This window comes from Lontra canadensis, unplaced genomic scaffold (assembly GCF_010015895.1).
Source record: "Lontra canadensis isolate GAN:19392208 unplaced genomic scaffold, GSC_riverotter_1.0 scaffold72, whole genome shotgun sequence".
In the NCBI taxonomy this organism is placed as follows: domain Eukaryota; kingdom Metazoa; phylum Chordata; class Mammalia; order Carnivora; family Mustelidae; genus Lontra; species Lontra canadensis.
Genome location: NW_022631066.1, coordinates 1099398 through 1111448, shown reverse-complemented (window position 1 = coordinate 1111448; position 12051 = coordinate 1099398). Strand labels below are relative to the sequence as shown.

The 12051-nt window shown below is 43.2% G+C and overlaps 1 protein-coding gene across 7 annotated transcripts in view; it reads left to right on the top strand.

Moving 5' to 3' along the window:
- Positions 1–12051, top strand: part of KIAA1217 (KIAA1217 ortholog) — a 289157-nt gene that overhangs the window by 187203 nt on the left and 89903 nt on the right. For all 7 annotated transcript variants that reach the window (XM_032880810.1, XM_032880809.1, XM_032880813.1 and 4 more), the window contains 2 exons: positions 6050–6248; positions 10317–10410. In XM_032880810.1, coding sequence (XP_032736701.1) covers positions 6050–6248; positions 10317–10410 — 293 coding nt within the window. The remainder of the gene's footprint in view (positions 1–6049; positions 6249–10316; positions 10411–12051) is intronic.

The following is a 12051-nucleotide window of genomic DNA, read 5'->3' as shown; positions in this document are numbered from 1 at the left end:
TTTGTGCACAAATATGTAGAAATGGAATTACTGGTTCAAACCATATATATAATTTGGGCAGCTTTTGACATAGATTAATAATGAACCCTTTAGAGAAGTGGTGTCACTTGATTTTCCCAACTGTGGTATGTGAGAAAATTCATTTTCCCGACCCTTGTCAGCATTGTTTATTGTATTGTAAAAACCTCTGCCAGTTTTATAAGCATAAAAAGCTATCTTAATAGTTCAATATTTATGTTTTTCTTATTAAGTTGAAGAGTGAGTTTCCTACTAGAAGGTACTATAAGAGCTCTTAATATTTTTAAGGTGTTAGCCATTTGCAGTAGTTGTAATGCAAATATTGATCTGCATAATCTTAAATTGGATTTGGGGAAACTGAGGAATTTAGGTCATTTGGAATTGTCACCATCATCTGCCTGTGGAAAATGCCATTTAGGGGAGATTGTAGAAAGCAAGCATACTTGTTAACTTGGCCGCATCACAGGGAGAATTGAATTCTTTTCAGCTAAAAGATATGTGAGCATCTACTTTGTGCCTAACATTCTACTATACCCCCATCTAATGAATACAGCTAATCATACTGTGGAATTAAAAACTATGCTTACAGTTTCAGTAAAACTCACACTTACATAAGTGTGAGCACTTATGTAAGAAAAATTCATTCCTCAATTCTTAGTGGCAAAGTGATAGAGGAGTGTTGGGGGAAAATTGCCCAGAGAAGGTCCTGTGCATGCCAAGGAAACTGGCGGGGAGATCACCGAAGGTGATGACACGGCGTGCGGCAGAAATGTGCTTGCCAAGTTCACAGGACAACAGGATTTCTGGAACTCTAGTACCATGGGAATGTGGCATGGTTTGGGATCATAAGGCAGGAATAGGAGATAGGTCTGTATTAGTCCATCCAGGCTGCTATAACAAATTACCACAGACTATCTTTTTTTTTTTTTAAAGATTTATTTATTTATTTATTTTTGAAAGAGAGAGTGAGAGCTCTCATGCCCGAGAGCATGTGGGTGGGGGAAGGGGCAGAGGGAGAGAGAAGCCAACTCCCCACCAAACTTGAGGAGCCCAACCTGGGGCTGGATCTCAGGAACCTGAGACGGTGGCCTGAGCCAAAATCAAGAGTCGGACACTTAACTGACCGAGCCACCCAGGCGCCCCACCCTAGACTGAGTGTCTTAAAACCATTTGTTTCTCACCGTTCCAAAGGCTGGGAAGGTCAAGACCGAGACACCAGCAAATCTGGCATCTGGGGAGGGCCTCCTTCATGGTCTGCAGGTGACAGTCTCCACTTTGTATCCCCACACAGAGAGAGCAGAGAGAGAAAACCAACTCACTTCTTAGAAGGGCACTAATCCCATCAGGGTGCTCCGTCCTCATGACTGAATTAGCCCACTCCCAAAACCAACGGGGGATTAAGATTTCAACAGAAGAATGCAGGGTGGGGGGTGGGACAGACACACAGACATTCAGTCCAAGCCAGGTGACTGTGTGAAAATCCTTGCGTACCAATCAAGGTGATTGAGAGGATGTCCCCCATTCTGGAACTGATTCTGAGGATGTGTCGCACAAATGTGACCTGCCAAGTGTACTGTTTTTGGTAAAATATCACTGAGAGTTCTTAGTGAAAAATGCACATTGTCTCTGCAGGGCCATTGAGGTGGAAGAATTCTTGAGTATTCTGGCTTCTCAGAGGGGCTCCAGGTATCCCGAGGTTCATATCAATGCTCTCTTGCTTCGGGAGCTCTGTGCCTCCCCCGCCCCCCGCTCCCCTCGGCATGCGGATTGTTTCTAACCATGTGTCCACATGGAAGCTGACTTAAAGATAGGAATCTTTTCTCTGAGCTGACCCCCTGTCATGCTCAGCGTCTTCAAGCAGAGGGTCAGGCAAAAAGTGTGAGGACAGCTAAGAGCGTCCAGAAAGGGAGGTTGAAGGAGATGGGTGTCACTCAGGGTGGGATTTCAGAGGTCACAGTCTTCAAGGAAGACACCCTCAGGTCTGTGGATGGACAGAATGGGATATATGAGCGAGTTAACCATTTACTAGCTTTTACTTTAGGCAAATTACTTGGACCTTCTGAGCTTTGTTTTCCCTCTCTGTGAAATGGGGCCATAATACCGACCTGAGAAGAGATGCTGTGCTGATTAAGTGAACCCTGTGCATACCGTTTCTGACGCATAGCAGATGTCCTATAAATGCATTTCCCTGTCCTCTTCCCGTCTTCATAAAAAGGGAGTTTTTGATCCAAAGGCCTTCAGACTTCCCCTGTATTCTGGAGGAAGCTGCCACCCTTTGAGCTAGGAAAGGATGCCAGAGTGTACTGAATCTGATCACGGTGCCAGTAAACTGCCATCATACATTAAGAGATTTCCTTCTGAGTTCAAGCGTTTCTAAATACCTTTCCTGAATTGAGAAAGCAGACTGAATCAAGTACAAAAAGACTGTTCTCCTCTGTTTGTAAAGGCATCTTTCCCATCTTCTCCGGATTTTCACGATCTATAACTGGACTTGTGTACCCAGCTGGCGGCAGCACCAGCCAGACCCTGAGGTAACTGTAATTTGGGCCCTTTTTTTTTTCACTCAGAGCCTACAAATTCTATTTCAAGCACACACATGTACAGAATGCAGATGTAGGAATGAAAACCAGGCCCTTTGGGTAAATGAGGCTGTGCTGTTTGACTGTAATGAGGCTGTAAGTGGCCCGTTGGCAGGGGACCTCGCCCAGGCATGGTCAGGGCCCAGACCTCAAGAGTGGTTTTGGCCTTTAGGTGTGGCATCACGGATCATGTGGGACAATCACCACATCTCCGTTTGGGGTGAAGAATTGCAAGATCTGTGATCAGACAGACTTGAAAGGATTTTTTGGGATTCTATGGAATGTGTAACAGCATGGATATCTTGAAAAAGTAGTTCCCTGAAGAAGCTGAGTATCAAAATTTCCTCTGCTTATGCTCAGTGCAAAAGGACTACTCCAGTCAAGGAAACAGCCACTTCAGAAAATACTTCTAATGTGTATTCAGTTTGGGAACAGGTCACTAGGCTGTTTCATGTAGCAAAAACTCTTGTAGCTTGGATAGACCCCAAATGAACACTCCTTTTGGCTGACTGGTAAATCATTCATTCTTTCATTCATTCAACAAACATTTATTGAGAACCTGCTGTGTAACAGGTAGTATCTATGGGTACTAAGGGTACTGAGGTGAACAACAACAACAAAAACATTAAAAAAAAAATCCCTGACCTCGTGAAGCTTACAGTCTAGAGGAAGGAAGTGATGATAAATGATAGTAAGAGTTAAAATATGAATTATAGTATATGGGAAAAGTGCTGAGGAATAGAAATGAAATGAGAGTGGGGGTTATGAAGGTTTTGGAAGAATGGGTGCTGAAATTTTGACAGAGGTGGTGAGGGAAGGCCTCACTGAGAAGCAGACTTTTCATAAATATCTGAACAATGATCTGGATGGATAGAGATGTAGATCAAAAATATTGCCCTCTGGATTTTCAAAGCTATTTCTCTGTTGTCTTCTGGTTTCTGGGTTGCTGTTGAGAAAACTCATGCCTTTCTGACTGTTGCTCCTTTGTTTGTGACTTTTCTCTCCAACGCTCTGGGAGCTTGTAGGACTTCATGTTCTCCCCCCTGCCATCTAGAATGTCTCAGTGACCACCCTGATTATGTCGTGTGTTTCAGAACCTTTTTCAGCCTCCGATCTCAGACTCTTCAGTGTGGGGGAAAATTTTTTATAATGCTTTTTGTAAGTCTTCTGTTTTTCCTGATCTCTTTTACCCAGATTCCCATTAGTAATACTTGGGATGCTCGGAAATAATTTTCTGTTTTTCTTATTATTTTTCACTCTCTCCTGTCCCTTCATCTTTTTGCCCCATTTTCTGAGATTTCATCAACTTTTCTTCCTCCCTGAATTTTTTTTTTTAATTAAGTAAACTCCACACCCAACCCCAAGATCAAGAGTCACATGTTCTACCGATGGAGCCAGCCAGGCATCCCTCTTCCTTCCTGAAGTTTTAATTCCTGCTCTCATGATTCCCAGAGTTTGCTCTTACTCTCCAAATGTTTCCCTTTTCTTGGACTCTCTCCTCATTTCTGAGTTTCTGTTTTCTGTTTATTTTGGTGTCTCGTGTTAGTGGCTTATATGAAACGTCTGTTAATTCTGGGTAGCCTACAAATGTGTGAGTGAGACATGGTCATACTGACTGGAAGCTTTCATATATGGGTTGGGCCAGTTCATAATGAGGATCAAACAGAATGTGAGCATCACCCTCAAAAATCTATTGATCTTTTCTCACAGGCCAGTCAGCTTTCCTAGAGGGGTTCCTCCAGTTTCTTGACTGAAGGTCACCCCTTTGCAAACATTCTGTGAGAAGGCACCTCACCCACCCTCCCCATGCCTGGTGAGCCAGAATCCAGTCTGTTTGGTTCTACCTCTCTGGTCTTCTGTGGATGTGGGATGTCAGTTGGCTGAGTGGGATAGAAAGCAAGCTTCGGAGAGGTTTGCAGCACCATTAGAAAGAAAAGAAAATTCAGTCAGGCCTAATGCTTTCCACTCAGTCTGCCTTCCTCCCCTCAGAGGGATCTGGTGCCTTGCTTCTGGAGCTTCCCTAGCCCTACATGTTTTATCTGGAGTTTTCCCCTTGAAGACTCAGGTGTCGGCCTTTTCTTGTCTGGTACTGTTTCCTCTCTGATTCCCTTAATTCTTTGATCTATGCTTTTTTAATCTTCATTGTCACTTTAATGGAATTTCAGGAGGAAATAGAGACAAATTTATTACATAAATTGCCTTACTGTAACCAGAAGTCATATTCTGTTCTTTTTTTGAGTCTCCTGGCAAAGCTTACTCTAGTGATAGTAGTCTGTCCTCGGTAGATCCTCACAAGAAGTGGATTCAGATTAAATGTCAGAATCTTTGATACCCTGTTTCAGTTACGCATTTTTGAATAACAATTCACTATGTAAACATAGTGAATTAAATCAACAGTTACTTGCTTTATTCTGCAATTTGGGCAGGGCTTGGAAGGGGGCATCCCGTTTAGGTTCCATGTGTTGGCAGCTGGGGCAGGTCACCTGGAGCTGGGGGTTCTCCTCCCAAGATGGGTCACCCCCACGACTGGCCAGTGGTGTATAGAATGGATGCTTAGTGGGGGCCTTCAGTCAGGGCTTTTGTTGTTCTTCATGTGGCCTCCCCCACGTGGCTCAGTTGGACTCACAGAAGCTTGGTTCTTTGAAGGAGCATCCAAGATCACACATCAAGAGGACAAGGTCTCGTGTGCAAGCACTTACCAAGCCTCCATTTTGCATTTTACTTGCTAATGTCTCATTGGTCAAAACAAGTCACATGGCCACGCCCAGCATCAGCATGGGAAGGGACTACACTCCCCAGGAGGATGGGTATGGGAGGTGTGGTTCATTGGAAGCCATATACCCCCAGGAACTCTAAAATTATATGATCTTATGCTTTTGTTTTTCTTTATGTAACTGACTTGTTCATGTTCTTTCTGAAACACTGGGGTGCCAGATTCTTTTCTTGTAGATAGTTGCAATTTGTATAAACATTCAATACATATGTATTAGAGCCACAGAAACATTGTAGCTTTTCCGCTTCAAATGAATGGACTAGACAGACTTAAGCTATATTATAGCCTATCCATCGCTATAATGATTGTGTTGTTAGTTAATGAAAAACACAGTCAAAATCGCCAGACGGGGTCAAATTCTTAAATATACCTTTCAAGGGAATAAAGTATTGTCTTTTGCTTTAGGCTACCAGAGGTTAGCTTCTTGTCCTTTTGGTTTTAAAATAGTTGGAAATTAGCCTCTTTGACACCTGTCTGGATTCCAGAGAATAACGGCACGCATTCATGTGATAACCAGAAGTGCGTTCCTTGGGAATTCCAAACAAACATCTCTTGTTACACGTTTTCCAAGCTTGTCCTGACCATTGCTGCCTGGGGTAAGACAGAAAAGGGTAAGCTTTTGCTGCGCATAGCGTGAGTCTTGATCTGGGGCTGATAACTGTGTTCATTTTGCGTGCAGGGGTTCTCTATCTCCAGTACGGAGATGAAACCAAGCAGCTCAGGATGCCGAATGAAATCACAAGCGCAGACACAATCCGTGCTCTCTTCGTAAGTGCCTTTCCACAGCAGCTCACCATGAAAATGCTAGAATCTCCCAGTGTCGCCATTTACATCAAAGATGAAAGCAGAAATGTCTATTATGAACTAAATGATGTAAGGTAGGTAGTTACATCTTGTGTGTGTGTGTGGGGGGGTGACCCACCATACTCCATTTAGCATTGCTACAGTGTATATTGGTCCTGATTGGGTAGGCTTATCTCACCCAGCTGCGAATTCATCATCTGTTTTTCTATAATCCATTTACAGGGTTTACTTGGTTTACAAAGATGAGGACAGACTTCTCCCACATAGATCTTTGCCTATGACCTCTGAGAAGAATATAAGAAGTAACCAATCCACTGTTTAAGAGCTGGGGGAGCTGAGGCCCAGAAGGTTGTGGGGAGACTTGATCGACCTCATTAGGACATGCTTGTGACTGGAACTTTCCCAGCTCCTTCTCAAGTGCTTTTTCCCTCACAGAGACTGTGAACATGTTGGGCAGTGATTCCACTGGGCCATTATTTACACCAACAGGTTAGAGTAGAAGCAGGGAACCCTGTGCTGTTGTCCATAAAAAAAGAGACTGAGAAGCATTCTCCGTCTCCATGGTTTTCTTAAGTAGCTGACCTCACCAAAAAAATCTCACTTTCCAGGTGGGCTTTCTCCGGGGCCCCTAGGAGAATGTACCCTCAAATGAGGCTAAGAGGACTCATGCTACAGCAGAGGGCACAGAAGTAAAAGCATCTGTGTTCACCATGATGGTGGTGTGTCTAGAGCAGAAGGGACCCATCCAATCTTTCCCAGCCAAACAGCCTGACAAACCAGACTTGAATTAGCACAAACAAGAAGGAGTCGCCTAGTATAGCTCCTAGACATTTTAGAACTTAAAAAATTATTGAGTGACTAATTGAGCCCTTTCATTTTATGGGACCAGAAACTCAGATGCATAAAAGTTAAGGGACTTACTCAAGATCACACAGACAGCCCCTTCATTTCCAGGAGCAGCCCCAGACCTGACTGTCCACATCCTTTGTCAAGAGTTTTTCTTTTTTTTTTTATTCCTTCAGAATGTTCCCTGCCCAACTGATCTAGTCCACAACTTGGAATTTTGGGTCCTTTCCCCATGGGGAGAGCAGGATGCCCTGTTTCTTCATTATGGCATTAATAGAAAGCACTTTTTTTTTTAAAGATTTTATTTATTTATTTGGCAAAGAGAGAGATCACAAGTAGGCAGAGAGGCAGGCAGAGAGAGAGGAGGAAGCAGGCTCCCTGCTGAGCAGAGAGCCCAATACGGGGCTTGTTCCCAGGACCCTAAAATCATGACCCAAGCCGAAGGCAGCTGCTTAACCCACTGAGCCAGCCAGGTGACCCCGAAACCACTTTTTAACAGTGTGCCTCTAGTGCATAACACATGTGAATTGATAAATACCTAACAGTGTTCACAAATGACATTTTGGCGTGTGCCAAGGTGTATGAGTAATTTAGGGCTTTGGCACAGGCCCTAAGGTATAAGGGCTACATCTGTTGTACCACCTTGCTACCTTGAAAAGGCATGTTTAAATATTCATGGGATCGGAAAATTCACGTCTGTTTTTGAAATAAATTATTAATCAGCCTGTCACTTTAAAAAAAAATGAATTTACAGAGCATAAACTTAAACACGGAGTCATCACGTTGTATCTAAAGAGTGTTTGTGGTCATACAGTCCCAGATAGTGTTTTCACACAGGCATCTTGTTTTACAGCTATTTTCTTGACTTTCCATGTTTTGTAGTTAGAGGACTGGAGAGAAATGGTAATAATGAATCTGTATGAAATAACATCGAGCCATTTTTGGTTTTGGAGCTCAAGCCTGATGAGGTTATTAGGAACAATTGGACCCTACTGTCTTGCAGCCCGTGCAAGCATTTTTATTTTATTTTTTTTTCACACAAGCGTTTTTAAATTTGCAAAAAGTCATAATTTTCCAGAGCCTTTCCCAAACCTCAAAGCATTACTACTAGGGCTACCTTTATTTATTCTTCCGGAGTGTCGCAAGGAAGTTACGAAAAGAGAATTGGGAAGTTACGAAAAGAGAATTGGGAGGGAGGAAAAGGTCCCCCTCAACTTTCAAACTGAGATGATCCTCCTTGATGCGAAGCCTGTTGATAAAACAGATGAAAATGGTGCTTGAGAGAAGACAAGATCCTTTCTTTCAACAATAACAGTTTTCAGTTAATAGGTTAACATTTGTGAAAGTCGTTTTTTAAAACCTAATTTAAAAGGTTTAGTGGGAAAGTCATTGATTTATAAGATTGTCTGTAGTTTTCCTTTTCAGTATTTTGATTTACTGATAAAATGGATCTAAAAATATTTAAGTGGTTAAGGTGTTTTTATTTGATAGTGGATATAATGTTCATGCTAGGTGATCCTGTGTATGTCTTTTTCCAAAGAATTCTTCTCTCTCTTTGCTTATATGCATAAAATGCCTCAGTTGTATTTTGATTGGTAGAATAAATTCTCCCCAACAACATTATATAGATTCTCTCTCTCTCCTCCCCAAATCCACCATGTAGACTGTCACTGAAGACAATGGCTTTAATCTTCTGAGCCCAGGACAAATTTCCTTTCATATCCAGTGTTTTTGAAATGAGTGTGTATTGGTTTAACGTTTAACTATTTCGTTACTGGATTGGGTTCTTCATATTTTCCTTAGGGAAATGCTATGGAGTGTTCAGGTTGAAATTCCGTGTTGTAAATGTTGCCATGGTGAATGCAATCTGGGCCTTTACTGTTGGTTCATCTCGGATGAGCATGTTTCTAAATTAATCATAAACCAACCTCATGTATTTTAAATACCTTTAGAATCCCACTACGTTTTTTTCATGGCTCAAGGAAGGTTTTCCGTTTCTTCCTATTGTCACTCGTGACTCCACACCCCACCCCCAAAGCCACAGCGGGGATTCACTGAAGGAACCCCCCGCCCCACGTCCTCACCTTCTGTGAGCTCTTGCCTTCATAGTAACCTCGCCCCTTTGAGATAACAAAGTTCCGCATGCTCCCCCTTACACCGCCTCGTAACGAGCTCCTTGAAGTCTGGAGCAGCCCTGCAAGCTTGGGCTAGTCATTGCTTCAAAGCAATTACTGACAGATATTTAAAGGAGGGAAGCAAGGCCAGTCCAAGAATTCTCCACTCCATTTAAAACAACACAGAACCCAGTAATCCCAGAGATTGCGATCAGCCCCCAGAACGTGCGGCGGCTGCACCTGGAGGAAAGGAATGCATCTCTCCACACACGCGTCCCTGAGCTCAGTGCGCCGGGCTCGGGAGGACGCAGTGTAGACGGGGCTAAACGCGCCTTGGGTGGCCCTTCTGCTGGCGAAAGCTGAATGTGGAGGGAGAAGGACTTCGTAGACATTCTTATGCTCTTAAATAATTTTAAGGTAGGCTCTGAGCAAGATGTGGGACTTTTGTCCTTGGCTGCGGCGTGACTGACTTCCGGACTCTAAGTGCTGGGCTCCGGAGGAGAAAGAGACAAGCAGAAGACTCGATCTGCTGCTCTTCCTTCTAAAGACTCTGCCCGTCTTCTCAGTCCTCTTGTACGTAGATGAGTTATTTTTAATAGGCGCCGTGGAAGGAAAAAAAGGCATTGTAAAGATACTGGTTTCGATCTTGGTGGCACTTTTTTTTTTTTTTTTTTTTTTTTTTTACTGGACTGCAAATAACATTTTCTGTTCCTTGCGGAAAGTGTTTGAAGGAAAAACCATTTTCCTTTGTGTGCGTTCGTGAGATAAGCAGAAAACCAGGCGTTTGGGCAAAGTAAACGATTAAATATTTAAATATTAACTAAATCTCTTTGAACGTAGTGTGAGTATTGGAGCTTTATTGTCCCTGAAAGTGTTAGCTTTCCTTGCTCCAATCTTGAAAGAAAGTCCATGCTAACTGATATTTGTGGGTGGAGAACCGCAGGGAGAGACGAATACTTCCTGGGGAACAAAAACGGGAAAGAAAAGCTGGAGTCCCTTTTCTCCTTTTGCTTATTGATTTTTGCCTATTATATGGTGAAGGAACTTTTTTGTCCGGTTGACTGTAGACAGCCGTTGGATTGCCTGTTTGTGTCTTCTGCCTGATTCTGCAGGGTAGGCAAAAGAAATGGCCAAAGTGAGGCTCCTTTCATCTGCCGTAGTCATTGATGTTTTTGATTCCAGGAACATTCAGGACAGATCGCTCCTCAAAGTGTACAACAAGGACCCCGCACATGCATTCAACCACATACCGAAAACTGTGAATGGAGACATGAGGGTAAGTGTTCCCGTTCTATTTTTAATTTTATTCAATAGGTCAGGCCATCCCTTTTTCTGGTATAGTCTCCTGATGAAGCCACACCCCACTACCGGGTTTCAAGGCTTCTCACCTCTCATCTTGTCTGATGACTCATGATTTGTGCCTTGGTAAAGAATTCAATTTCGCGGACATCTGGGGCAGAGGGACCAAAATAGGGCCTGGCACATCCTTATTTATCTCTGAGCATGGACTTGAGTTGTGTCCTCCCTCCAAGGGGATCCTAAAAGTCTTTGCTTAAAAGCATCTTTGGTCCATACACATTAACTTGCTCGGAGGATCTCTTGTTATTTTTTTTCTAATTAAAACTAACTTACAAACAACAACACCAGCAAACCCATGTCCATTTCCATAATAGTCTTACATCAGCTATTCCAAGCAAGCCCTAGTGTTCTAATTAAATTATTCACCTTAGATTCATGACTGTTTGCTGCTGTACTGTATTAAATATCATCAAACCTTCTCTGAATCCCATCGGAGGCATAGTCCAAAAGTCTGCATGATGCGGGAGCTGAAACTCTCTAGATTTAGATCCTCTCCGAAGATTATCCAGACATTGAGAGCACCCAGGAGTGTTTTGAAGAGAAGATAACAGGGAAACAGAAAAGACAGATTTTAAAATCATATTAAGGCAGGTTCGCTAAAAAAGGGACTGAGTTTCTAACAATAGTGCTATGTTCCCCTCCAGCTGTACCTCCTCCCCACCACACACACAAATTTAGAAGATGCTGCACCATTTTATACCATCCTTGCTGAGGACTAGCACCCCGCTGGGTGCTGGAGTTTAACTAGGAAGAAAGTAAATGAATATATCTTCTTGCCAAAGAATCCCTGACCTTGCCTATCCTAGCATTGTGGTTGCAATCCCGAAGTGAGCTCGTCTCTGTGTCCTGGATAGAATGTATCAGTTTGTTATTGCTGCTGTAACAAGTTAATACACGTTTCCTGGCTTAAAATGGCACAGATTTACTATCTTTTGGTTCTGGTGGTCAGAAGTCCCACATGGTCTCAATGGGCTGTCTGCTCAAAGGGTCAGTGGCGGGACATCAGCTTTTCTTTCTGGAAGCTCTAGAGAGAATGTTCTGGAGATCACGCATGTTCCTCAGCTTGTGAATGCCTCTTTCCATCTTCGGACTCAGCCAAATAGCATGTCTCAGATCCAGCCTCCATCACCACATCTCTGACCTTCTCTCTTCCACATTTAAGGACATTTGTGATTACACTGGGCCCACCCTGTGCCCCAGAATAATCTCTTTATCTTAAGGTCAACTGATTAGCAGCCTTAATCCCCCTTTCTTGTGTAGTCAGAGGTTCTGCGGATTAGGAAGCAGACATCTTTGGGGGACCATTGTTCTGTGTACCCCACATGGTGTGTGAATTTAGGACCAAGAGGCCAGGAGGTCTGATAGAAAGTGCTGGAAGAACTTCTAGGGAATTCTGGGCTGGAATATGAGTGATGACATTGTGGGATCAGAGCCCATATTTTGAAAGGAAAAGGCCCCTTATGTCCTCAACTGCTGATTCATGTGTGTGTATGTGTGTGTGTGTGTGTGTGTGTGTGTGTGTGTGTGTGTGAAATGATGTGCGATTTGAAGTGAGGTC